The sequence below is a fragment of the Electrophorus electricus genome, chromosome 22, assembly GCF_041902795.1.
Source record: "Electrophorus electricus isolate QZ-2024a chromosome 22, ASM4190279v1, whole genome shotgun sequence".
Classification (NCBI taxonomy): Eukaryota; Metazoa; Chordata; class Actinopteri; order Gymnotiformes; family Gymnotidae; genus Electrophorus; species Electrophorus electricus.
In genome coordinates this window covers 2,905,001-2,932,657 of record NC_137518.1, presented here as the reverse complement: position 1 = coordinate 2,932,657, position 27,657 = coordinate 2,905,001, and the positions used below count along the sequence as shown (strand labels likewise).

At 45.8% G+C, this 27,657-nt stretch overlaps 2 protein-coding genes across 15 annotated transcripts in view; both read right to left on the bottom strand.

Annotated features, from left to right (window-relative positions):
* Positions 1 to 1,752: 1,752 nt before the first annotated feature.
* phf2 (PHD finger protein 2) lies at positions 1,753 to 23,815 on the bottom strand. Of its 7 annotated transcripts, XM_081705075.1 has the most exons (23): positions 23,308 to 23,815; positions 20,972 to 21,109; positions 20,594 to 20,703; positions 19,299 to 19,384; positions 18,794 to 18,908; positions 18,372 to 18,532; positions 17,772 to 17,913; positions 17,360 to 17,546; positions 15,789 to 15,951; positions 15,194 to 15,281; positions 14,758 to 14,864; positions 12,765 to 12,856; positions 12,587 to 12,676; positions 11,906 to 12,274; positions 11,457 to 11,573; positions 10,471 to 10,580; positions 9,450 to 9,628; positions 9,212 to 9,279; positions 8,708 to 8,877; positions 6,266 to 6,561; positions 5,294 to 5,389; positions 5,060 to 5,169; positions 4,285 to 4,834 (listed from the first exon to the last, which is right to left on the bottom strand). In XM_081705075.1, exons 3-23 carry the CDS (start codon positions 20,647 to 20,649, stop codon positions 4,451 to 4,453), a joined length of 3,186 nt encoding a protein of 1,061 aa, XP_081561201.1. In that variant the 5' UTR covers positions 20,650 to 20,703; positions 20,972 to 21,109; positions 23,308 to 23,815; the 3' UTR covers positions 4,285 to 4,450. The 7 variants fall into 7 exon arrangements, with proteins under 7 accessions (XP_035376160.1, XP_081561201.1, XP_081561204.1 ...); XM_035520267.2 differs by lacking the exons at positions 20,594 to 20,703; positions 20,972 to 21,109 and having other exon boundaries at positions 1,753 to 4,393; positions 4,543 to 4,834; positions 23,308 to 23,813; XM_081705078.1 differs by lacking the exon at positions 20,594 to 20,703 and having other exon boundaries at positions 23,308 to 23,813.
* Positions 23,816 to 24,473: 658 nt separating this feature from the next.
* The window catches only part of LOC113586361 (constitutive coactivator of PPAR-gamma-like protein 1 homolog), a 13,980-nt gene continuing 10,796 nt past the window's right edge, over positions 24,474 to 27,657 (bottom strand). For 4 of the 8 annotated variants that reach the window (XM_035520301.2, XM_035520303.2, XM_027024413.3 and 1 more), the window contains exons 14-17: positions 27,519 to 27,657; positions 26,800 to 26,938; positions 26,589 to 26,685; positions 24,474 to 26,389 (exon numbers count right to left, since the gene is read on the bottom strand). The exon at positions 27,519 to 27,657 is cut by the window's right edge and continues 51 nt beyond it. In XM_035520301.2, coding sequence (XP_035376194.1) covers positions 26,081 to 26,389; positions 26,589 to 26,685; positions 26,800 to 26,938; positions 27,519 to 27,657 — 684 coding nt within the window. In that variant the 3' untranslated portion in view covers positions 24,474 to 26,080. Of the gene's footprint in view, positions 26,466 to 26,588; positions 26,686 to 26,799; positions 26,939 to 27,518 lie in introns of all 8 variants that reach the window. The other 4 variants (XM_035520302.2, XM_035520305.2, XM_027024439.3 and 1 more) reach the window with 2 other exon arrangements.

The following is a 27,657-nucleotide window of genomic DNA, read 5'->3' as shown; positions in this document are numbered from 1 at the left end:
TTTAAAAAGGCGCTTCTTTTTTGATGTTAACTAACTGCTAAAACAATGTTTGCCAAACAGTGCTGCGCTGAGACAAACAAACTGGTGGCAGGAACAACCCTAGGCCTGATATACGGGCTTCTCCTTCTCCTCAGGAGTGCACTGGGAGATAAACATCATTAATACGCGCTGAAGTGCCCAAGGGCGCGCCTCCGCCGAGGAGCGCGCCTCGCCGTAACGCGATGAGCGATCGCGCTCTGGTCCCTGTGGCGGATGTGCGGCAGATGTTGATGTCAAAAACAGCATTTTCATGTTAAGAGTGGAACACTGCCACGTCTTCAAACAATAACAAATATGCACTCAAAGATTGTTTTATCCTAAATTATTTGAAATAAATGTCATGCCTTTAAGATTTATGTGGGATCATTTCAGATGTCAGAGTCTGAAAGGAAGCAATTGAGGGAAAATTAAATATATATTAAAAAAAAACTAAACAGGCTACATTCTTACAATAATTATTTGCTTATGGCAAATTGTTTTCTGAAACATACTTGAGATATTCCACCATATTTCCACTCCAAAGCGGGAAAAAGGTCTAATTGTTTTAAAATGATTACACTGACCTATTGTAGCCTACTAAAAATACACTCAAAGACCCCTAATGTATAAACAATAACAGCATGTATTTCCTTTAAATGTAAGCCTATGAAAACTAACAATTCAGGAGGATGTAGTTACCTACCTACCTGCCAGAGGCTCCATTCCACCATTCTCATGAGCTGTTTATCGCCACCTGGTGGTAGATAACGGTTAGTCTCTGCAACCAAGGATGGTAAGATATCTCAAATCCTACACGGCTTCTCAACCAAATGCATTTTGTGTTTTGAGCACAGAGCAAAAGTCACTTCATCTTAAAAATGTTCACTCCATGCTTCCCCATGAAGAAACACTTTGCAGTAATGCCACAGTGGCCTGCATTGTTAACACTGGTCTACCTTTTTCTTCAACTTCAGGTTAGTGTTCCTTTGATATGACAGTTGCCTATTTTAGACAGCACACCGATACACCAGCCCGTTAGTTTGTAAAACTGTATCTCGGGTCTTGTAAGCAAAACTCAGCAAAGCTAAACTATTGTATCTAACTCAGTTGGGGAGTTATTAAGATAACTAGGTGATCTGTGCTGTGTGTTAAGAACGGCACCCCGACGTGCTCGAAGCCAGTGTGACACAGTCGAAGAGCATGACTGCGTTAATAGACTAATAATGATGTTGACCTTGGCTCCAGAATCATTCACGATGTGTCTGACTTTACTGGCTGGATTCCCTGCCTTAAGGCTTCGGAAGGAACGAACAAAAGCCAAACTTGCAGTCCTGCTCCCGGTGGACATTGCGGTTGTAAATGGAGGCATTGTATCGGAGCGAGATGTTTCTCCAGGCCATTGGACCTTACAGTAGCCTGAGCATATTTAAAATAATTACTAGAGTGATATTCCAGAGTTCTCGTCTAGTCCCACCATGACTGCAGGGCCACAGAATCAGACCTTTCTGTTTTGCAACTAGGAAAATTAAAAGGGATGGCAGTTACAGGTTTACGGACGTACCTCATTTGAAATACCAAATGAGGTGTAAGGACGATAAACAGACACTAACTTACAGACTTTTCTAAATGAGTTTTTTTCCCCCCTCACAAAAATACAGGCACTCAACACGTACGGCGCTCAACATTTGCATACAAGCCTTGAAAACAGATACAGAAAGCATAGCAGACACTATGTTCTCATTCACTGCTCTGGTACAGCGGACGTATTTAATTGATTGAACATATAAAAATAAACCACGACAAAGCAACACACATTTTGTACAAATAAAAACCTGAAATAGTTCCACTGACAGACTGATTTGAGTGTGTTTCAATTCAAAAAGGTGGATAAAAGATTTACACTGGTAACTAAACACTGCAATTGATCAGGAAACTCTGTAAAGAATGTACATTATCTATTATCAAAATATAATTCATGGCATGACTGTAAAATAGCTGCATAATAATAATAATAATAATAATAATAATAATAATAATAATAATAATAATAATAATAATAATAATAATAATGAAACATTTTGAATAGATGACCTGTTGCAGTTGGGAAGAAAAAATAAATGGAACAAATGCTTTTACTAAGACAAAAATGGAACTATTGCCCACAACGTAATGAGGCGTGTTACTGACACAAGATTCCTAGGGGGCTCTCACACTGATAAAATATTTAAAACAAAAACCTCTTAAGAATTACACAAGTATAAAAGGCTACAAACATTAATAAATTACATCACTGACACAGAAAACACTTCACAAGGTGCTAGTAAAAGGACGTCGACTCCCAGCAGGGCGGCTGAACTCAAGCGAGAGGCTGGTTGTAGAAACCTTTGCTTTGTTTGAATTTTTTCTTTTTTCCATCCCCTGTCAAGATTCCCTCCCCCTGTTGTGAATGAATCGATACGTGTACTTTTCGTGTATGTAAGGCCATATGATACTTTACGCAACAATGATTTATTTTTTGTTCTCCAGGCAACACCTTTCTCTAACAAAATAAAACATAAAAAAAAGATGTAAAAAAAAAAAAAAAAAAAAAAAAGCAAACTGTAGCTACTGTGTGTCTAACAAAACAAAAAGTAGAAAGAAATGGCTATTTTTATATCTATATATATACGTTTTTGTTTATAATTTGCAAAAAACTAGTAAAAATGTATAATGATGCCTTAAGGAAAAAAGATTACAAAACGCAGTCATTTAAAAAGCTATATACAGGCTACATTCTACATACTGTACTGTGAAGCCATATAAATGCATATTTCAGTCTAGGGTACGAAGTGCTGCCTGTGAGAGGAACAGAGGAGAGAAAGTATCCCTGTGTAGTGAAACAGACTGAAGTGGATGAGGCTTATCAGAGTTATAGGTCCCATATTGTTAGTGTTTTATTTTAGAGAATGTTTTATGACATGATGGGGGGGAAATGAAGAAACAAGAGAGACTACATTTACAAACAGTACTGTAACATTAAACACAAAAGTTACGACGTGACTTGTGCCAAACACACCCACCCACCCACACACACACACACACACACACACACACACACAAACACACAAACACACACACACACACACACACACACACACACACACACACACACACACACACACACACAAAAACGCTCTCTGGGACATAATGAAGCAAAGCAGATTTGATAAAGGATCTGGGTTAAAAAAATAGTTTTGAGAGTATTGCTAACAGTTTTAGTATGACTTACTAGTGTGTTGTAGATCTCATGTTAGACTGAGATGAAATATATTATACATCATAATGTGAAAGAAAATTAATTCAAAGCAAATAATGAACCTGAAACATGTTTTCACTCATGATACACATGTAATGACTTGTCATAAAGTGGTGTGGACATTTGATTCCAAGAAAACATACAAACGAATCCTATTGTCTTAAAAACAAAAATCGAAATAACAGTGAAACCGAATATCAAATGAAGCGCTACACTTTGTGGTTCACAGTAGCTGGTACAAAAACATTGGAAACTACTCACAATATCACTTAATTTTTTGTGCTTCCTTGATGTCTTTAAGTGCCTTCAGGCATTCTTCACACTACCTATGACATACAATTATATAGGTCAATAAATATTATCAGTGATAGTGCTTAGCAAACAAAAGTAACTTGCTCCATGAAAGAAACGCTTACGAAAGCTCCTTTTTGTCTCAAGGAGCATTAATGTGGGGTATCGGACTTATGTGGGGCACTCATTGTGAAAATTTCAAAAGAAACCGTCTCCAGTAATACCTGTTGAACATCAAAAGACAATGATAAGCCACATCCAAAGATCAGGAATGATATTCCTGGATTTCCACCCGCTGTCCCAGCGCCCTCTACCAATGCATGCATGCGACTGAATACATGCAAGGGATACTTTCTTTATCTTGGAATGACTGCTATGAATTTCATAATATCTTAGCAACCCCTGATAAACTGACAGTTGTAGTAAAACGAGACAAATTCTTCTTACAAAATATTAATAGCAGGTATTCTGTACATTTTTTAATATCTGAAAGTTATAAAGTGTAAGTCGAGGCAAAAACCTATTTGAGCTATGTTCTTCTTAGAAATCGAAAAAGTTGCGTGATTCCGCTTGCGTTCCCTTTCTGTTTTTTTTTTCTGTTCTTTCAGTTCTTGTTGCCCACCTCCTTCGCTTTTGGCTAGTCCACGGGGTCCATAAGAACATCAGGAGAAAACGTGACCTCTCTGCCCCCTCCTCCCCATTACAGCAGGAGCTTCCCATTCCGATGGATCTTTAAGATTTTTCCGAGTCTCTGTTTGGCCGTGGCCATGCCTTTCTTTAGCCGCTTGGCTGGGGGAGGGAACGGAGCGGCGTTAAGGTTATCAGTGACTCCCCAATCCCGTTTTATTACGTACAGGCCCATCGTGGTGAAACATTACATGCAACATTACGGCGTCCGTCGGTTACCTCCGTAGACGTACGGGGGGTCGCTGACTCACCTTTGGCGTCTGCGGAGTTCCCGCGCTCCACTTTTGCTGGCAGGGATGAGGTGTTGTTGGGAGATGACGTAGATGGGTGCCTCTGGTTGAGGAAAACTCCTGGGGCCATGGGCTGGGGGCCGCCCACTGGCTTGCCTACTCCACTGCTGTATTCGTGGTCAGCCGCGTTGCTCTCTGGGTCAGGGGTTGGCTCTGGGGAACTGCTGTCCTGAGAGTGTTTAGGGGGCTCTTCCACAACCACTAGCTTCTTTCTAACACTCTTCTTTTTCTTCTTGGTCTTCTGCTGCTCCTCCTGTAACAAGGACAGAGCGTAACGAGGCTGGAGAGTGTGACGCCGACACAAGGCTAAAGGAGTGTAACAGCTACACAAGACCGACAGAGTGCGACGTCGGCAGGCGGCTGAAAGAACGTGACCGTCATAACACAAAGACACGACTCAGCCCAATTATCCGGAGGCTGGCCGATTACAAAATCACGTGTTCGACGGCTCACGTTGTGCCGTGGGGAAGACGCTCACCTGGTGAGACAGTTTGGCTGCGGCGGCCGCCAGCCCCGTTTCTATCGAAGCCACCCGTGCCCCTTCACGTGCTGGCCGCTCCTGTCGCGGTATGGACGGGCCAACGCGCGCTGCAGAAACAAAGCAAACGCAACACACCGTTTCCACCTCTCAGCCCAAACAGCGTCTGCACTTGCAGCACGGGAGACGAATCCCAGGGACGAACACCGAGGGCAGGAGCGACGCGGCCCGTACCTGTCGGACTGTACGGGGTGTCGTCCGAGCTTTTCCGCTTCTTTGATCGAGATTTGAAAATGGGGTTGTCCTCTTCCGACTCCAGAGAGGGGTAAACTGTGGCAAATGAAGTGTCAGACTTTTTTTTTGGCACGCATTGCAACAACACCAAATGCTTATTCCCTCATGCATATGTGTGTGTGTGTGTGTGTGTGTGTGTGTGTGTGTGCGTTCTCCTGAAGACTTTCTGATGGCGCAGCGATATAACGATGGTGTGGGACAGATGTACGACAGCTGCTTCATGCTCTCTCCGCCTGCTTGCACCTAGTCCCTTTGATCTCCCACACCAGAAAACGTGCAATTTCCAACAATTATCAAGACCAAAAAATAAATAAAAGTGCTCTCGTGTTTGATAAAGCGCTCCCCTGGTGTGAGCTCAATAGCGAGTGTGCATGCAAGTTATGACTAATTAAGAGTATCAGATCAAAAAGCATTTAAAACAACAGTTTAGATCGCTGGCTAATGGATTATTAACAGGCTACTAATGGCCTTGCTGTTTTTGGAAAAGGTTCACAAAGAGAGCACAGCTGAGAAAGTAGTTCCCTGGAACGGAAATCAAAGACGGGATATGGATACCCTTCCATGCGGAATAAACAAAATGCCTGACACTCTCCCCAAATGAGAACCTCCAAGTCGGAATCAAAGAGCAATTACGAGTTTAATTGATCCCGTTTGTCATCGTGCTGCCCAATTGTTCCTCATTCCCAGTATGGAACAGCCTCGGAGCTACAGAATTCCCTTTTTAGCTCTAGACTTTCTCAGAGATAACTTTAGCTTGGCCCACACACCTGATTCAGCTTCTGAAAACTTCATAACAGTAACAGGTGTGCTAGATCGGGTGGGCTGGATCGGGAATGCTGGACTTGAAAATGGTACTAATGTTACCTGTTCTGATACAAGCCTTCCAAAGTACTCATCTCTCTGGAACCTCACCATAGTCCGAGTCCTTGAAGCAGGCGTCCAAATGGTCCTGGTCGTCGTCGAACATGTCGACGCTGTCGACGCTGCTGCTCTTCCGCGGTTTCTTGGGGGTCCGCTTGGCCGGGCGCTTGCCGTTGCTGCTGCCGGCGCCTCCCGCCGGCTTCCTGCCGGTCGAGCCGCCGTGCGAGTTGCTCTTGGCCTGGCTGTTGTTCCATGCGGGCTGCAGGCAGGTGTCCGAGGCCTGCAGGTTGGCCATGGACAGCATGCCTTGGATGGCCTCCTGCGTGCTGGGGGATGCAGGTGGCTGACTGTAAGTCCATCAATAAGAAATAACACAACACACACACATTACTCCAAGTGTCAGGGAGAATGAGAAGAGTTTTCGAGTTTTAGAGTCAGGGAGGAACGGGGAGGCATGGCGGGTTTGCAGGGAGCCAGGGAGCTCATCAGAACCTATGAGGGTGCTTGCGTGCATGGATGGGGGGGCGGGCGGGGTCAGGGTGACGGCGTCGGCACATAAGCGAGGCTCAGTGAGGAAAGCTTTTCCACAGCAGGCAGGGTGTGCCGTACGCTTTCGAAAGGACCGTGGACTGAGAGAAGAGCCAGGAATGATGGGATAGGTCAAACAATTGGCAGATGAGTTAAGAACCAGCCCCCCCCGAAATATGCACGGCCACTTAAGGCCAAGGGCGCGCCTGTACGGCCGACATACAGACGTCTGGCGTGAGACATTCCGGATCTGGCGCGGGGCATTCCGGATCCGGTGCGGGGCATTCCGGATTTCACACAGGCTGTGCATTCCAAGGCCTAAGGCAACCCACGCATACATACTGACTAAAATTTCATTCCACTTTCTCAAACCTGAAAGAACTAAACTCACTTCCCCATTAGTTTTTATTATTCGGTTTAACGACATGACTAATTGTACACTGGGCTCCTCTGACTCGACTGGTCAGATTCTGTATGTGGCTTCTAAATTACTTTAGTTCACGTCGCTTTGCGATTTGGCCATGCGGGGAAGCAAACGTGACTTTAAAAGTCCCACTAAGCCGGGTGTACGTGCAGGTTATGGGAACTGCAGGCCTTCTCATCCCTGCAGCACACGGAAGAATAGCACTTCCATCTGCCTCCAGCTTATGGAAAACAGCAGAAAAACACACGGATTTATCCTATCCAGATTACCACCTATTAAGTCATTAACCAGTGAGCTGGAACAATGAGAAAAGTAGCTGTTTAATGTGGTTATAATTGACTAGAGTCATTTCCTCCCCGCAATCCACAGTCATATGTCAAGTTTAAATGCATGAAAAAATAATTTGAGAAATTAACATATTTTAACGATGTTTTTCTTCTCCTTTTCCCTCCTACCTTGGTGCTAATTTGCAGCTTTCAGCAGTGGAAACAGACCATCAAACGCGGCGCAAAACAGCAAACAGCAAAAGGGGGGGGGGGGCGCGTTCTCCGGCGCCCGGAACATTTTGACAAATTAATAGCGGAGGATTATCAAACGAACGGCGCTTATACGCACAGCCTGCCAGAATGGTAAGTAGTGAAGTGTAAACTTTAGGCAAGAGGAGAGCCGCACACGCAACTGGGTGACAGCCCCAATGCGGGATCTCGGCAGTACCGGCTAGTTTCCTGCTGTGTTTGCGCATTTAGCGGGCCAGTCGTGTAAAGCGTAAGTCGGCCATGAGGTCAGCCAGCAAAAGACTCATTTAACCTTTGCCTAATTTCCTGAGTAGTAAACTGTAATGCGCGAAGTTTAGATTATCTTATCTATCTGCCAAAATACCTAAAATTGTTCGCCAGTGCTTAAAACTACCAAACGTGTTTCTTGGTCCATCTCCTTTACGATTCGTTCACAATTCTTGCTCACTCGATACTGCACTGTATGTATCACCATAGAAGAGTACACATTTCTGATGTGCAAGTATGAACTGTAATCTATGGAGTGTTTTACAAATTAAAAACACAGTCTATATGTGGCCGTTTACGTGAAGTGCGGATCTCTCGAGTCCCTTAGTTTCCCAGGAAGGCTTCTGAACTTTAGGCCTACAGCTACTACACCACAGAGGGTCTCAGTGCCTTATGTCAAGCTCATTTACCTGACACTTTTACCCAAAGCAACGTATAATTATGGTTAAGTAACTGAGGATAAGGGTCTTGCTAAGGGGCCCAACTTAGCAGTGGTAGGGCTTGAACCAGCCCTAGGGGGGAGCCACCACTACCCACCTGTCAAGCGCCGGGACGCCTTCCTCCCAAAGAGGCCAGGCCACGCCCCACCCAGGCTGAACCGCAGCCGCGCGCACCAGAGGGCGTGATGCCACGCGTGTTGCCACCTCCTTCATTGAGCCACTACCCGGCCGAAGCCCAAAGGGGACGGTTTGAAAGGCTGCATTAGGTGGTGCTGATGACAAAGATGGTGGTGGGCGTGGCTGGTGGAGGCAGGGTTACCTGTTGTTGCTGTAGTCGATGCCACCCACTTGCTTGCTGGCCTGCAGGAGGTCCAGGATCCCCGCTGCACTGCCCCCTTTCTTCTTGGAGGCTTTGGAGTTGCGACCTTTGACCTCAGTCTTGGCCTCTGTGTCTATGTGGAGTGATTCATTATCCGAGGAATCTGCACTCTGAATGAAAAGAGTGACACATCTCCTTGATTAGCCCTGCATGTTGCTTCAAGTCCGAACATTGAGGGGAATTTCTAAGATTCCTGGCACCAGCTCAGTGGGCTGGGAACTGGGCACTGGCACATGTGATCCCTACTGGTGAGAGTGTGTTTTAAATATATCCATGAGGAAACTATTAGTTGCATCACGGGGAAGTGGATAGCGATTAAGTCGCAATTTCTCAGAATGTATGATTAATCAGAGCACACAAGTGGTTATAGAAATGTCTTCTGGATGTTGGTGTGAAGCTTAGAGAGCTTGTCAAAAAAAGAAACACTCTTAATGCTTAAATTACCTTAATAACCGACGGCTGCATTTTTGGCTTCTTTGATGGCTGGATGGGCTCCTTAATGTTGGATAAAACTGGAAAATAATAACAATAATAATAATAATGTTTAATAATAATGTAATGATAATGTTTACTGGGCGATCAATTAATTTTCTGAGAAAACAATCATCACAATCTCAAGGTCCCACGAACAGTATCTCAATACTTTTTAGGTGTTCTCCAAACCTCTGTTAACACCACTCACAGGAGAAGTCTCTCTTCACTGCAGTCTTTTTCCTCCTAATGGGGAACTCGTCGATTTTGAGTTCCCCCTCGTCCGAGACGTATTCGTACTCGTCTCGCACTGGCTTGGTTTTGTCTTCCTTCACATTTTGTAAGGAGCTAAATACACCCGAGTTGGTCTGTGACTTCAGCGTCTTCGCCCTGAGGAAGCAGCGCGGCGTTAAGAGTCAGCTAATGAACAGTCCGGCAGGTGAGCGCCCGTGTCAAACCGGCCAATCGTACGCAAGCATCAAAGCATCATAAAAAACACAGCAACACATACGCTTCTGGGACGTTGAGGCCATGGGCAAGAATCTCCACTAACACCACCACCACTGTACCAGGAGATTCTACTAGCACCATACTGTAGGAGGAATCTCCACTAACACCATCACACTGTAGCAGGAGTCTCCACTAACACCACCACACTGTAGCAGGAATCTCTACTAACACCACCACACTGTAGCAAGAATCTCCACTAACACCATCACACTGTAGCAAGAGTCTCCACTAACTCCACCACACTGTAGCAAGAATCTCCACTAACACCATCACACTGTAGCAGGAATCTCCACTAACACCACCACACTGTAGCAGGAATCGCCACTAACACCACCACACTGTAGCAGGAGTTTCCATTGTAGGATTGGACTACAAGATTTCTAAATTTCTGTGCTAAGCCCTCATCTCTGCACTCAGTCATACATAAGACTGGCTGGAAGGTTCCACGGCATCTGTATGGGGGGGTGGGGTGTCCCTTCTCTGTGTCAAGTTGTGTTTATGGGAAGTTGAGCCTGTGCTGGGATTTAAGTCTAATTCTGAGCTGTACAGAAAAGCCTTGCCCAACATTTCATCAGGTGCGCGCTCGGATATATTCAGAAAATGAACAGAGATTAATCACCGAGGGGAGTAGATGAATTGAACACGCTTATAATATTAACAGTGCAGTAAATAATGTGTAAGCTGATCAAACAGTTTATTTTAGTACACAGCAGCATACATACCCCAGCAATTTCTTGTTTGACATTGAGAAGGAAAATTTATTGTCTTTATGTCCCAGTTTTTCAAATTTGTGCTCTTCTTCCATTTTCAGTAATGAATCTGGTTTGCTGTTCTGCAAGAGGAAAACAGAACATTCTCCTCAATCGTCGCTTTGCCAAAGGTTCTGTGGTGAACAGCAGCTCATTAGACAGCTCCGCACGTGAGAAACTGAAATTGTTCAGTACAGCAGGACTAATAGCGGTCAAAAGAGAAACACGAAGGACATGTGGGCAGGCGACCTTGGCGAGCGTCTAGCCAAAGCTCCTTCCATCTGCAAGCACTTGGACAGCCATGGAGCTGTGCTTGGATCAGGAGATTTGGAGCGACTACAAACATCCCTGGTCCCTTTGGCATTGACTTTTCCATGAAACATCAAGCCAACTAATGTCTTCCGTTCCTCAGAATTGAGCTTTTCCTACAAAAGCCAGCCTACGTTGTCCAACAATAACGAAGCAATAGGCCTGTATTTGCTGGAGAAACTGAGGCATGTGTAAATACTTATTGAGCATGCCACCGATATGACATAGTGTAAGAGCATTAGCTAAACCCCCAAGCCCCGGTGGGGACTTCTTCTGGTGCTACTTCTGCTGGGCGCCGGACTCAGGGAACACTAGATGATTTCTGCTGATTGCTGTGGTCTGGGGTGTGTAAATTGCTCTTGGGTGATCGCCGAACCCGCCCCTTCACTGTGACCTTTCAGACGCGCTGTAGGTTTGACATTATTTGCATGGGTATTGGAAGCTGCACTGGTCTGGTTGGAAGGACCCGCTCTGATCTGGGATCGGCTCTGATCAGGATCTACTCTGATCTTGGATGTGTTTTAATCTGGATCTGCTCTGATCTGGGATCTGTTTTGATCTTGGATCAGCTCTGATCTGTATCTACTCTGATCTGGGATATGCTCTGATCTGGGATCTGTTCCTCGCCGTGTTCTGATCTGCAGGCTTACCTTGTACTTCCATTTTGCCTCAGTTTTGTTTTTACTGTGTTCCCGAATCTCAAATTTCTCCTCATCATTCTGCTTATTCATCTCTTTCTCCAGGAAGCTCACCACACCCTTCGTAGCCTGTAAAACATAGAACAAGAAACAACTGAGCCTGTAAAGGTCAGTCAAGGACACATCTGCACAAAACACTGTTGCCCGAATACATTGTTTCTGTTCAGGTTCAAGATGACTGTTGACACACCCCATTCCCTGCGAGAGTGGCCGTCATAAGGTTTGCACATTTGCAGCATCCAGCTGCTACTTTTACCCAAAGCAACCTACAATTATGACCGAACACAACTTGAGCCCCCACAGCAGCAGCGGTGGGGCTGGAACCAGCAACCTTCTGATTACAAGTCAAATACCTCAATCACTGAGCTCCCGCTGCCCTAAACTGCTCCATATCCTCTCACCTTCCCTTTTTTGGGCTCCATCTTGGTCAGGATGTCCTTCGCGTGAGACTCCAGGCCACCGAGGCTGGACGGCTTCTTTTCGGGCAGCCCTGCTTCCTTCACCTTCTTCCCTTTCTTTTTCCCACCCTCCTTCACCTTTGGCACTTTTGGGGGTTTCGGTGCCTTGGGAATTTTTGGTGGCTTAGGCGGTTTTGGGGGCTTGGGGGGTTTCGGGAGCTTGGGAGCTTTCTTTCTGGACGGTTTGTCCGGAGCTGGAGCAGACATGCGGCTGGGTGACATGGGCTCTTCTGGCTCCGACGGGGCGGATGGCGGCTCCTCCGCTGGGGGCTTGGAGTTGCTTGGCTCACTCTTTATGGCTTTAGTTGCGTTCTGGAGCAGAAGAGACACCGTTTGTGGGTTTGTGGTTTGTTAACCATTCCCCCTCGGACAAAGGAACCGCCAGTCAATTGAAATATACTTACTAATGTAGTTACTATGACTCACTGTAGTTACTGATTACTATACCTTAAGATTAACAACTAAATCAAACGTCTGGACTTGATATATTTACAAGATTTGCATATAAGATGAATATGTAAACGGTATTAATTGTAGTTCAACTGTATTGGATGGTTTACTGGGCTTAGCCTTGACCTGGCACCGTCCACATCTACAGTATTAATGCGCAGGGAATCGTCTCACCTCAGCGTTCCGAATCTCTTTGGCAAGGTCTTTAATGAGCTGTGCCGGCTTCATGTTTTCTGGAAGCTCGTCTTCGTGTTCCAGAAGCGCCTTCGGTGAAAAAGAATGTCAAGCAATGAATCAGAGAGACCTTAACAAGAAAGAAAAGGACTTACAACAGAGTGAGAAATACACCCACCTGTTTTTTAGTCCATGATCTGAAGGCTCCATTGATAATTTTGGCACCGTGTACCAGGTAAGAAGGTGCTTGCTTGTTTGCCTTGTGTAAACCTGCAAAATTATTTTAAAATATGTGATGATGTTCGTGCGCTACCATTTAGCACTGGCCAGAACTGACATGTTTTCACAACTGGTGTTTTGCATTCTGATCTTCTGAAGTCTTACTAACGCGACGCAACACAGTGGTGCGCCATTTAAGGAAACCTCCAGGAGAAACAGGGAAAACACTGACATTTATCTGACACTTTTATCCAAAGCGACTGAGTACAACTTGAGCTGTCGAGGGTTAAGGGGCCCAACAGTAGCAACTTGGCAGCATCGGGGCTTGAACCAGCAACCTTTCGATTACAAGTCAAGTACCTTAACCACTGAGCTAACACCGGCCCAACGTTGTCCGGTGATATACCACAGTTATCATTTATTACCACCCAGCACTGCTTCGACCAGTACATTTGAAATCTGTATTAGCGAATATGAAATAATGGATTATACCTTTTCACTCTGCTAAATGACCCTGGAACACTGCCAGCTTCTTTAAATCATTAGCAGCAGTGGCCAGGATGTAGCGTTTCTGTCAGAGGCAGTCAGAGCATGACACTTTGCTGAAGGGTGGGGATGTACTACATCAGGGTCCAAACGGGAACACACTGGCAGGAAAAGCCATTAGTGCTTAACAACAATGGCCCTTCATACATCCGCCTGATTACTGAGATCCTCTGGGGCCCAGCACAGCCACGGCCTCCGCACACATGCTCCACTCCTGATTACACTGGACTGGGTGCCCAGCCACAACAGGAAACACGCCACACACTGCATTTGCATTAATAACGCGGACCCAGTGCAGAAGCTGCGAGGGGGAGATGGAAAGGAGGGGAGAGGAGGAGAGGGGAGGAGAGAGGAGGAGAGGGGAGGAGAGAGGAGGAGAGAGGAGGCATGTTGGGCAGACAGACGGACCGGTGGGGCAAAGAGCTGAGACACACCCCCTCCCCCACGCTGCCCCTAACTCTCCACACATGGAGCGTCCAAACTTATAACGATAACCCTGAAAAGCGTTCCCCCCTCCTGATGTGGACGTCATGCCGCCGGGAGAGGGAGTGTGGCCCTTAGAACACCCAGCTGTGCGCGCGCTGCAGCAATCTGGCAAAACTGAGGAACGTGAGCCGGGGGGGGAATGGCGGAAACATAAACAAAGAGTGCAGGGCTGGCCGGATTAAATGCTGGGCTGTAATGGAGCAACTGATCCTGCCTTTTGAAGGTAATCATCTGTGAATGCTGCGATGCGCCGATCTAATGATGGCAACACTGTTCCTGCTGAGTTCATCTGCTGGGGGGGGGGGGGGGACGGGGACTCTTTCTCAGCTCAGTTACGCCAGGGCTGCTGACACCGAGCTCACACTCCTTAGACCGGAGACGGTTCCCTTACACATGACACCTTCCCTAGCAAAAAGCTGCGCCCACTTGGCACGGTAATCCACACATGTCACAACGGCTTCTTCAGAGCGCCTGGCGACCTCCTCTTCTCCCAGTCCTGCCCTTCTTCTAACGCTACGTGCACTTTTGTTAAACTAAAAGAAGCACAAACCTTTAAAGCTTTTGACCCAAAGTGAAATTCTGAGGAGAGCAGAAAAAAACCACAAACACTGTATTGTTGCCTATTTTTTAAAAATAAAGCCTGTTTATGGTATGAATTTCATTTTGAAAGTAGCACTGTGTGGCAGTCTTAGGCAGTAACATTGTTGGCAACAGATCAGCGACAACACCACAAGACCACAGCACACGGGAAGCTCAGACTTCACGCACAGAAGCATTTCCCCGTGGAAATCCGGATGCCACTACCGCCACCTCCGTTTGAAACGTTAAACGTGGCGCATTCGAGCAGGTCCACGCGCACGGCAGGACCAGCGCCAGGGGGCCGGCTTAAATGGCTCAGGAACAGTTCGCGTGACACTCACCCTTCAGCCTCTCCAGGTAGTACCTCCCCACGTACCAGCACGCAGTCTCGAAGTTGGAGAACGGCGTGAGGCTGGCAACCTTGAGTCTTTTTTCCACCTCGTACGCCCTGCGTGGAGAGAAGCGCACGTGACGACGTGGACTGACGTGAGCTTGCCGAAGTGCGCGGCGCCCTGGCCTGCCGGTGCACATGACCTTTGGCTTTTTTGTGTAGCTGTGGACGGGAATACGGTGCCGCCGGCCCAACGCCTTAGCGGCGACGGCGGCAGTCGGCCCGTGTCGCATTGCGCATTACAAGGAAAAATCTGGAGAAATGAGAAATGTTTTCCGGCGTGATATACTGCCCCCAACCAAGCCAAAAGATCGTCCGCAATGTGGGAATAGCGTTAAGGAAGTTTATATTTCCCAGGAGCAGCGTGCGAACCAAAGCGGACCTACCGCATTTGCATGTCCACGCTCAGACTGTGAACAAAGTGGCCCGAGAAAGACAGGCAGTCCACTGGCGTCAACACGGCGTTGATCCATCCTGCAGGGGGCAGAGGTCACAGGCACGTCACCAGAGCTGCTCCAGTCGCAACAACGAACGGCCTTCTCACACACTCGCAGAAGAAATGACAAGAACGACCTTTCCCCTGCCTTGCAATAACAGCGAAACACGGCATCACGCACACAAAAGCCATTAGTGCATGAAAAGCAACAGGGTTGCGAATACAGCAAAACATACTGTAATAAGATTAAGCTGCTATGATTTGCAAAATGTCAAAACACACTGAGGAATATTTGACTAGTTAACGATTGTCATTTTGACCAAAATGGCTCATGGGAATGCCGTGATTCGCCGAACCCCCAGTTTGTCAGGAGCATCTGACACTGGCCACCATTCTCAAAGCCCACGGCCAAACATGTGACTTGCTTGCGAGCTCGTTCGCATGTTGTGGCACTCGGTGATTCCAACGCTGCAACAGCCAATCCAGCCTTTTACGATTAACGAGCACTCCGTCCTGCCCCCGGCCCCGACCCCCATACCCCTCACCTGACGGAATGAACAGCGTCTGGCCCTGCTTCAGGATGCACTTGTAGCACTTGTCTACTTGGTCGGCGAAGAACATCTCGGAGTGGTTGGCGGAGGACCTCCAGCGCTCGTAGAGTGACAGGTTGGCTGAGGTGGGCTTGATTAAGAAGAAGATCTTCTCTCCCTGGGGAGGCCAAACACAGCTCAGGTAAGCAAGAAGGAAGCAGAACACCTGGAACAGGCGTGCGAGGAGCTAGGATAAAGCAAACATTCTAGACCATCTTGGATCTGTGGCAGAGCCACTGTGTACCCTGAAGAAGGTTCTGATATTCCATGAGTCACCCACCGCACAGCTAAATCACGTAACGTGCACAGAGAGAACGAATGAAGAACTGAGAGGCACAAAACATAAATATTTACTCCAGCACCTAAAGTCCCGTCTGATGGGGACACGTGTTTGAACCTTCCTAGCATATTCCACAACCACAGCCGCGAGAACAGAGTGACCTTGAAAGGATGGAGATTTTTTGGGGGAGGGAGACAGTTGCGCCATGGTTGTCTTGGTTACAGCATCTCAAGCCAACAGAATTCCTGTGGGAGAATCCGAAGTGGCCGTTTAGAACGTCCTTTTCTCCGCGACACCAGGAAAATGCTGAACAGGGGATTTTGTGTTTTAGCCCTCCGGCAGGAAGCCACTCCTCTGCACAAGAGATGCCAAAATAAACTTGTGCAGCTCTTGCTGCAGCTCTGGGGTAGGCCGCTGCTCTGTTTTAATACTTCATGTTGGTATTTCCTGTCCCCGCTTCCGCGGATCGACAGTCACCTCCACATTAACACGAAGGTGCAGAGATTGTGTTGGGACTCAGCAGATTGTCTGTGTGTTCTGCATGTCAAAAATGCAGCTTTTCCGGGTTTCGTTTGCTGTTTTTCTGTTATTTACATTTTTTTGCTGGCCAGCAGGAAAAAAAAAAAAACATTGTTTTTTGTTGCTCCGTGTCTGTAAAGTTTCTGACCACAGAAGCGAGGTAATAACAAGACCTACTTTAACGTGTTCTGATGATTCACTAAACTAGTTGATGAACCTCGACCAAATGAGAAAAGGCTTTGTTACGTGGTCAGAGACAACATCTTAATCCTCCCAGTGAAACAGGTGAGACATGAACAGAAGACAATCTTTGCTAATGCCTCCATAAAGCATATCACATAGTGGCAAGACACAATCTTTGGTTTTGGCCAAAAAATAACCTAATACAACCGATTGAAATCAAGAAATCGGATATTAATTCTCATTATGAATCGTCTCAGTGTGTGTAATTGACTCGTTCTGTGTATCCTTCATCCTCGGTGATAACAGAATCTGTTTTTAAACATTGATCTTCTTCACTACAAATGAACAGCACGTTTGTTATCATTAGTGATTACACTCCGCATAAGGTCCGCATGCACTCTGAAAACAAAACTCCTTGTGAATTTCTGCTCTTAATAATTAATAGATGTACATTTTTAAAAATCTGGTTATACAATATGGTGCTAGACACACACATTTACTAATAAACGGCAATACCATGTGTGACGTCCTTGCAGAAACTCACCTTTAGGACGTGGTACCAAACGGAGGCACCGGCACACTCCGTGTGGAAGTCTGTGTAGCTGTCCTTGACACAGATCAAACAGTACTTGGTGACTTTGGGCTTCCCTAGCAGTGCATCATCAGGCCAGTAGTTCTCCACCCATGATAACCTCCTTACAATCTGCGGGCTCTCCACAATGCTGGCCATTCTGCACAGCGACACACAACATTCAACACACTTTTAACATTTGCTCTTGTTCAAATGTCTGTTTCGACTAGCACCAACTAAATGGACTGTACTACTTTTTAAACTGGAACCAGTAGCATTGACGCAGCATGCCTGCTTAGTGAGAGAGAGAGAGAGAGAGAGAGAGAGAGAGAGAGAGAGAGAGAGAGAGAGAGAGAGTGAGAGAGAGAAAGTGAGTCTTTCTTACCTTGTGTCTGAGAACTCCAGGTTGATCACATTTAATACTTTCTTTCTGTTCGTGCTGTAATAATAATCCACAAATTCCTTTAGCTTCATTTTGCTGTCAGTCTGTTTGGTGACGTCGACAACATCCACAAGAACGTCAGGTCCTGGAAAGAGAAAAAAGGTGTTATTTCCAGAATGAATAATATGGAAGCAACATTTCCAAAATTGTTCAAATTAATAACAACAATAATAAAAACAATATTAAACTATTGTAATTTTGTTATTGCTATAATTAATACTGTTAATGTAACTGAGATTGGAGAATTTCATTGTTGAACTTTCAGAATGCAGAAGCGCCCCCTAGTGATGACAACGGAGAGCCGCTCCGTTTTATTCTACGCAGTCATTGTAAATAAAGTTCAAAATAAAAACACAGGTTGCTATGCAAAGACAGGACGGGACGCCTTATTCCGTGTACATCCATTGGAAAAGGCGCTCTTATGCAGTGCTACTAAATATTGATCACTATTAACTGATCAATATTAATATTATAATATTGGCTATTATAATATTATTTATATGCGGTAAGGATGTATTAGCAGGGTTACAGGGAGGCCCGTACCCACGTAGTTCTCCACATCGCTGACGTAGAAGGTGGGCGCAGGCATGGTCATGCCCAACCCGTCTTTCTTCAGCACCAGGATGGGCTCGTCGAAGCCGTGCTCCTCCAGGTAGTCCAAGGTCAGCTGGCTCCCAACGAGCTTGACCACCGCGTCCTCCGAGCTGCGAGGCAACGACAGCGTGGTCAGTCTGTGCGCTACCAGGAACGCTGCCTTTGCCGCGTTGCATCCTCCGCGGGGGTATTTTTGGGTAGGGGGGCGTTATAAACATGGTCAGAGGACGCCATCTACTGGCATGCTAGCCAAAAACCCTAAAAGGGTTTAGTATGCATCTAGGGGGTGATGTGGGGAAGCTACCCGTTACGCTCATGCACTAATAACTTGCTGATGCTCGGCACGGGATGGGCAGAGAGGCCAGTGGCACCTGGGGAAGGTCCGGCTGCGCAGCTCCTTAATAAACACCTGGCTGCCGTTCTGCACGGGTCTCACGTCGCCGCTCTGCCCCGTGTCCTGCTTATTCCAGTTTTTTTTCTTTTTCACTGCAACAGGAACAAAAGAATAAAATAAAAATGCCCGAGGAAGAGAGAAGAAGAAAAAACAAAAAAAAAAACAAAAACGGCTCAGGCGAGCTCAGCGAGACGTAGCCGTGGAGGCACGAGCCCCCGCGTGCCGCGTCTCCGCGGTTACGCAGAACTAATGCACTAGCAGGGACCTCAAATCCTGTCTGGGAAGATTCAAATAAATGGCAATGAAACATAAAACTGTACTATGAGTTTAACAGGACAGAAGAGTTCTGAATTCTCAAGAGTATAAAAGAATATCATATTCTGCAAGGTGTTCATAAACACTCTCTAGTATGTGTGATAATGGCGACAAGCACGTGCCTCCCCCCGAACCCCTTCCATCGACGCGCGTGCCAAGCTACTCACGGGTGGATTTGCCGTGCGTCTTCTCGCAGTTGGGGCAGTGGTAGATGTCGATGTCTGGCGCGTCGTCCTCATCCACGCCCACGCAGCTGAAACACAAGGAAACAACGGGGTTTCTCAGCGTGTGGAGTGCTTTTGGGCTGCTGAATCCTACTCGGTTCAGTTTTAATCGGTTCGGTTGAACCGACCCAAATCTCGAGGGCCATTTCCTCTCTAGAGGTTGTGAAAGGTGATGAGGGTTAAAAGGGACTTAAGCAAAGCCCATCATGCAGTGCTTCCACCAAACCCAATTCCTGCCAGAAGAGGCAGCAGACACTGTACTGGGTGCCCCTCTCCACCTCCACCCCAGCTATTTGCATCCGTGCTCCACCCAGCGAAGGCTGGTCAGGCTGAAGCGGAAATTCACAACTGGTCTTCCCTGCCATCGCACAGCCAGTGAACACAAACAGCCACTTACTCGGGCTTCTCACTAAACTGCCTCAGGGAATTTATTATTAATATTTACATTTGCATGGAGTGAGGTGTCGTTTGTGGTGTTTTGTTTTTTTCATCAGTGAGTGCAGTGCTTGATAACCTATTTTCATAACACCAGTTGTGATAACAAGGGGGCTGCTTGAATTGAATTACAGTTGTTTAAAATAGACCTATTCTGAGCTACTGGCAAACTCCAGAGTGCTTCTCATAGATAATTAATGTACACTTACATCATCAACAGTCAAGATTTACGCTCCAATCAGAACCCGGCTAATAAAAACATAATAAACGTTTTATTAAATCATTCACAATGATTTCATTAGACCACTGACCCTATTTCCAATTGAGCATCAAAATCAAATTTTAATTCTACAGTGAATAAAATCGTACGGTCAAATAATTTCTTTGAATACCCCGGTCACCTCAGGGTTGATCGGAAACTTATGTTACTAATCATCAATATCTCCTTGTCAATACACTTTGCCCTGATGGTCAGGGCTGGTGCAGCCAGAGAACACACACACATAAATGATTCATCTACATGGAAGTTCCCATCATAAAATAAACAAACGCAGGCACGCAGCCTGTGGAAAGCACTGGGAGTACAACTGGAGCAAAACGACAATCTGGTAACATGGTGCCAAAATTCAGAGAGTGGTAGCCTGTGGGTTTACACACTTCTAAAAGGAAACCGATAGCCAACACACTTGTTCTGTGATTATTCTGGAATCTACATCACTGAATAGGTCTGGCCCGTCTCTTTGCTGAGATAGCAAAAGCATCAGCCGTGACTATGTTAAGTGCATGACATGTATATTTCTTACGTATGCGTTGTGTAAATGTTTTCCTGTTTCTGCTGTGTTGCGCATAAGTGAGGCATAGCCGACCCGATGGACAGTCGCAGCGTCTAAACAGGAAGTGCCCTGTAGGTGTGCTGTAAAAGAGAACATGACTAACCAGACACTTCTTTTAAATGCAGCACCAATTGTAGTCATTACTGACATGTACTTCAAGCCCCCTCAGAATTCACAAATCAAAGTTTCTATTATTTAGTTTTTTGATATAGTTATTTTTATATATTATAATATATTATTATTCCTAAAATTCCTTCTCCCTGACTCTTACTGAACACCTAACAGGAATGTTAACAGAAAGGTTAAGAATTTTATGGCGCTTCAACGGAAAAATTAAGATAGCAGTACCTTTAAATGGCCATAACATAAATACAAGTGAAACTGAAATTAGACAGCTTCAGATAATATGTGAAAAGCTGCTCTTCTGTGAAGTGGTCTTTGCTGTCACTGGGACTGATATCAGACAGTCTGCCATGCTGGGAATGGCTGAGAGAGAGAGAGAGAGAGAGAGAGAGAGAGAGAGAGAATGAGAGAGAGAGTGATGATGTCATTCATTACCACCTTGGAAGCCGAGAGCATGTGTGTGCACAGAGACCACAACAAACAGGAGCATGTGGGGCAGAGAAGGCATCACGCAGACCTGTTGTATACTGACTCAGGACCAGCCACCCTCACCCAACTATTGTGAAGGAAACCCCAAAAACTGACTTCAGATCAGCGCCACAGTTTATATCGCCAAGATGAGCCGCTAAGGGGATTCTCTGTCCAGCAAAGAGGGAGTGCAGCAGGGTTATCCTAAAGAGACTAGACGTGGGTCTGAATGAAAACACAGCCACGGCAATGAAAGGTCATTGCCTGGAACGCTTTACTTTGTTCTATGGGTTAAAAATAGTGCTGCCAAGAACCTAGGAACCAATAAACTGCAGGTTTTAAAACTTATAAAAATTATAATACATTTAATATAAATATAATTATAATACAATTATAATACATTATTTGACACTGCAGTTTTGGGCGCGCGCGCACAAAGTCTCATTTACTCATGCAACGTGTAAGTCATTTTAAAACAGAGCAATAGACGAAATTATAACGAACAAATCCATGACCACCACATCCACCTACAACATCAACTCCCGCAACTACATAAATTACAGCTATAACGGGGGACCCCCACCCCACCCCACCCCACCCGCCCGCTTCCACTCACTGCACAGCGAACACGCTTCACGTTTTCAACGGCAAATACTTTCCTCCAAAGGAGACAAGAGTAATGTGCGAGTATGCGGCCGACGTTCAGGTCTTCTACTAGCAACACGTCCGCACACGGACGACGCATCGCAAACACAGCAACTAGCTTCACGCGACCGCGCAAAACGAGTTGGAACAGCACGATGACTGATGTCATGTGCACCCACAGCGCTCGCGGACTCGCTCGCGCCAGAGCTAGTTGCGTTTCTTTTAAATACAAAAAAAAACCAAAAACCCCCCCCCACACACACAAGCGCGTTAGAATTAGGATCTGAGGGCGAGCCCTTGAATATAACACAAAACATTTACCGAACCCTTTAAAAGTGTGTAAACACGGCAAACGAAAGAGCGAGTCGTTTGGGAACGTTTGAGGCGTTTTGAACGATAATTCCGCTCGATCCGGATTAAGGAATCGAGCGGATACCGTTTTGCTCTCCGGGCGGGCTGACGGACGCACCGCTCGCCGAAGGGTTAAAATGAGACGCGTAAAGATCCCAGGCGCTGAACTGGAGCGCCGCTGCGCCCTTTACAGGAGCCAAACGCGCCCGCGGAAAAACCTTTACGCGCCCGACTTTGACTTATTCGTGCGCAAAAAGGATCGATGCGTTCCGCCCCCCCCCCCCTTTTTTTTTTTGGAGGGAAATCGCAAAAATAACCGAACGACTTCCATCATTGCGGCGGGCTAAACTAATTTACTACGACTACGCACGCTGCTGTCAGTGCATGGGTTATAAGGTATCTCTGGTACGCACACCGCAGAGCAGATTGACGGATTTGATCAAATATGATCATTTGTAGTCGACAAAGAATATACATGTGCATGGCTCTACTGCAAGAATAGCTCCTGGGTCTGCAATGTCTGGCACAAGCCACCTATTATTGTTCCAGCAGACGTGCACCATGTAGCCGCCGACGTCCTCAGCACAATGAGGACAGATTTGGGGGAAACGTATCGGACTACGTTAAAACACGCAGACAGACAAAAGAAGACGTTCGCGATTCACGGAAACAGGACAGCCGATCTAGACCAAAAAATGGCTTGGCAAAAATGTATAAAGCATAGCGATTCATGCTGGCAGACACCCACTGGTGACTGTTCTGCTACGACAACAGTAGCGTAGCAAAATCGAGAAACTACCAGCGACTCCGATCCACCGCTCGCAAAGCGACTTATGCCGACGCATCGAGCCAACAAGGCAAGAAAATAGAAAAAGAAAATACTGTTACGACTGACAAAATCTCTTTTGTGCAGTTCACAAAAATGTCTCGAGCAAGGCACCTAAATATAACTCCGCCTTCTTCTCCAAGCGGCCTCGCTCTTCTGGCAACCCAAAACGTAGCCCGCGACCGTGCAACTAAGCAGACAAGAGCGAAATTCAGCCATCCAAACACTCTGCGAGACCACCGCGAACATCCCGACGAATTAGACCGGTTACCTGCCATGAAACCAGTCTTTGCAGGCGTCACATTCGATCATGAACTGGGTTACGTCGTAAGGTAATCTGCAGATGCAATACACTGGTGCAGTCGCCATGTTAGATCAGTTCACAACAACGCCGGAGAGACGGGGGCAGCAGGAACCCGCTCCTGCAACAAAACTGCAATACGAGGATCCTCAGTGCGCTCGCACTTCCACTGGACATGCATTCATATCCGAGCAAATCCCGAATCCGTGACAGCATCTGGATTACTGCACGGGCGCATTGTTGGAGGGTTGCAAGGTTTCCTGAAGTGCAATATCGCGTGCGTGCCCCCTGGTGACTATACAGTACTGAGAGTTTCATAAAGCAGAAAATGTGTCCCTTTCAGTTGTAATATTGGCAAGTCTGGTTGAAAAGGCCAAATTCATCCTGGAAGAAAATGAATGACTCTCACTATTGCAGCCTGGTTCATCCCAGGACGGTTGTACACAAAAAAAAGAGCCTTAATGGATCTTCAGCGATTACAGATGGACAGAAAAGATGTCAGGATAGCGCAGAATGTCAGTCCGCTGAATTGAGCGTGTTTGAAAAACGTGCAAGTGATTTATAAAACCCGTAATACTGGATTTGATACTTGCAATACATATAAAATACATTTGAAATATTTTAAAATAGATTTTAATAAATTCAGTCATTTTGGTATATTCAAATATATATGCTGGAATGTTTGAATATGAACTTAATTCCAAGTATTGGGGTGGAGGTCGTTCTGTACAATCTAAAGCAGAAATTCACCAATTTCCACTGATCTTTATCCTACTACCGAGTATGTGAACCGTGGGCGCGACTGTACACAATTTATGAGACAGTTTGGATTAAAAGTTTGGACATACACGGATGCCATTGAGTAGTCTCAGCGGGAGGAAAAAGTACTCAACTATAAAACTATAAAAAGTACTCAAACTATATCCTAAAGAAAAATAAGTTTCATAGGCTATATTACGCGTATGTAGCTACAAATCAGGTATTATTCACGCCAAGGAAGAAAAGCCCATTGATGCTCAAATAGAACGTGTACCCGGACAGCGCGAGCACCGGTGGTCTGCGCGCAGCATCGCTCCGGTGAAAATGCACGAGACATTTAAGAGGCGACACGTAGAAAAACACACCCACGCGCGGGATGAATATACTAAAAGAATAAAGACCTTTATTAAGCATTGTAAGTTGCATTCGGTTTCCTTCAAATACATCACATGCCATCAACACTCACTCAGACGCACCGGATCCTCGAGTCTTCTACATCCGACCCGCTCGAAAGAAACTCCGAGCAACTTACGTCAAGGTAACCTATTTAGTCTCGCGGGCTGGGGGATGCACCATAATCTCTGATCACTAATGCGCAACGAAAAGCTTCAGGATTAGATGACAAACCTTTAAGTAATGATTACAAGCTCTGAAAACACTAAAGTAAACACCAAAATGATTAAACGGTATTTTTTACCTGCTTATGCTAAAGTCTCACATGGGAGGGGGTCATATATTTTGCCGACTTGTATCCAGCTAGAGAGGTGGGTCATTTTAAAGATTAGGTTTTTTTTGAGATTCCCCCCCCCCACAGAGAGATGGTTTGGTAGTATTAATGCAGAAACAGTAACCAAGTACAATAATGGATACAGAGATGGATGAATACAACAGGGTTAGAAATAGCCTACATAACACCTGTTTTGTTTTTTTTGTTTTTCTTGACTGAATGCAACAGAGGTCAATAATCACAAAAATTTAAGGTTAGTGAGCAAATCAGTTACCAACAGTTAACACCTTTTATATGACTATTACTGATTCTTAGCTTGCTTTTTTATTTTGCAAATGGGCACAGTACTTGTGGAGATGGAGCAAAGGACAACATGCATAATAACTACACACCTTTTTAAAAGTTGTGAACCATGCAGAAAAGTTGCTGAAAACGTCGTACTAATGTTCTACGGTTGATTCAAGAAACCACACGCACAATCGATCACTGATGCGTGGCAATTTCTGCCAAAGAAAACACGGGTGTTCGTAGTAATTGGATCGTTTTGCGTCTTGTGCGATTTTTGCGTTTCTTGATTTTTGTGGGCTTTCACAACGCTGATGCATGACACAGATCATCAGAACCTAAGCTGCGCTATTAACGAGAGTTACTCAGTTTTACACCCCCCCCCCCAACAACTCTGCACGTTGTAAGCACGAAGAAACCCACAGTGATCATCCACGTGAGAAATGCACTCCTTCGGTCTTTTTACGGTTGTGAGTTTTACGTCTTTAGGATAAATTATTCTGAAGAAACGGAACAAAAAAAAACCGCGACCGTGACAACATGAATCCAATTACAATGGCAAACATCTACGGTGCCAAGTACTGGTAGAACATCCGAACCTACGAGTACTAAAAGCTTGTCAAATCAAAGTAATCTGCAGTTCAAGCAAACATGAAATAAACCATTTGTGCAACCAGTTTTGAGACAGGTAAATATCAGTGAGGAGGGAGTCAAACTCCCTTAGACTGGTTCTATTCTCTATGAAACCGGCACACTATGTCCATTATTTGATTTTTTTGTTACTGAGAAATACTGGCATTACTCGTAACTATCTTGCATCAAAGAGGGATTTTCTAAAATTTCTTACAGCAAGTCCTCATTTATCACTTCTTTGAAAGGAAAAAAGGTACACCGACTGTAGGCTTTCTGTCTTTCCAGATTTTCCTTAACCCCGAACCTTCCGTTGCCTTCCTCCTCTCTATAAAAATAGTTTTACTCTTCTGTTTTCAAGACGGCGGCACTCAGAGCTCCATCTCTGTCGCGTTCGTCGTCTGCGTTTAGTGCATTTAAATGAGGAGCGATATTGCACATTTTGGAGTCATTGCTAAAGGCACTTTGGGCTGGGATGGGAGCTTTGCTTTCCACCGCGCTCCCGTTGAGCCGCGCCACCTCCCCGTCCTCCAACCCGTTCTCGGCTGCCTCGGTGGACTCCTGTCTCTCCACTCTGGGCTTCTTTCGGTCCTTCCCCACGTCCCAGCCAGAGGAGGCGGCGTACGCAGGCCTGGCCTGGAAACACGAGGCCTGTTTCTTCTTTAAAATCTGCTTTCAGGGTTGCTACATTTCTGTAATCTACGCCATGACTGCTCCTGTTTGTTATCTAGAGTCAGTTTTCAATATGTGGTTACAGGAGACATAAACAAGCAATTACGCCCAAACTTATTCCTATGAGAGTAAATAGGAAGCAACTCATGGGAGGAGAATAAAGGCAAATTTGACCAACCTGGTACGATCCGGGACTCCTGAAACCTCTACTGTGGTATCTGGCTCCCCGGCCAAAGGTCCTTACAACAGGAGTTGAAATTATACCTCTTGGTCGTCTACACAAAAGTAAATAATAGTTCTGGTTTATCAAGATATTCATGGATATTCGCCTGTAACAGGGTTCGTGGGAAGTTCACCTTTGAACATTTAAAACTGCCCCCCTCACTCACCCTCTGGTTGGTCCACCAACGGACACCACCTGAATGGGGGAGGAGCCCCGCCCCCTGCCTCTGCGAGTCCCTGCCCACTGGCCCACCACTGTGCCTGCAATCTCAAGCTTGCCTCCCTGTGAAGGGATGGTCTGGAGTCCTGCTCGCAAAACACACACTCCTTAGTAACAGCAGTAACAGTATTGCCAAAACGCCTTTCCATTCTGACCAAACACACACATACACACACCCTATTCAAACGTTCTTGTTACGACTCAAATATAATTTGAAATCTGGTCCCTCAAGGTGTGTTGCCCTTAATCAGTTAACACAACTTCATTTGGCGACTCAGTTATTCTACAGAGCTTTCCCGAAAGCTTCAGTTTACATGACAAATGTAAACTATGTCTATACACACACACACACACACACACACACATATTTTATATATGAGTGAGGTTCCTGGATTCCTTTACAATGGCAGGAATTTGGCTCACCAATGTGCCTCGTGGCACAGTACATATACATATTAATATAATTCATATTTCATTACTACAAAGTCTCAGCCATAAAGCAGTCTTCAGTAAATCAGTACTGGATCTGGGCATTTATTATATTGCAATAACAACAGTTATAACACATGCTTATGAGATTTGTAATTAGAGGGACAAACAACATCCGACAACCTCATGATGAAGTAGAACTAGGCTCTTTAAGGCGCAAGTACCAGATATGCTCACCTGGCATGGCCCTGCCCCGCCCTGGCAGAGGGGGCAGGGAGGGTGGGGGGTAGAACGTGCTGTTGTGGGGGTAGAAATGCATGGCGTGTGGAGGATGGGGTGGGAAGGGTGGGAGGTGGGGCAGCCGGGAGAGGTTCAG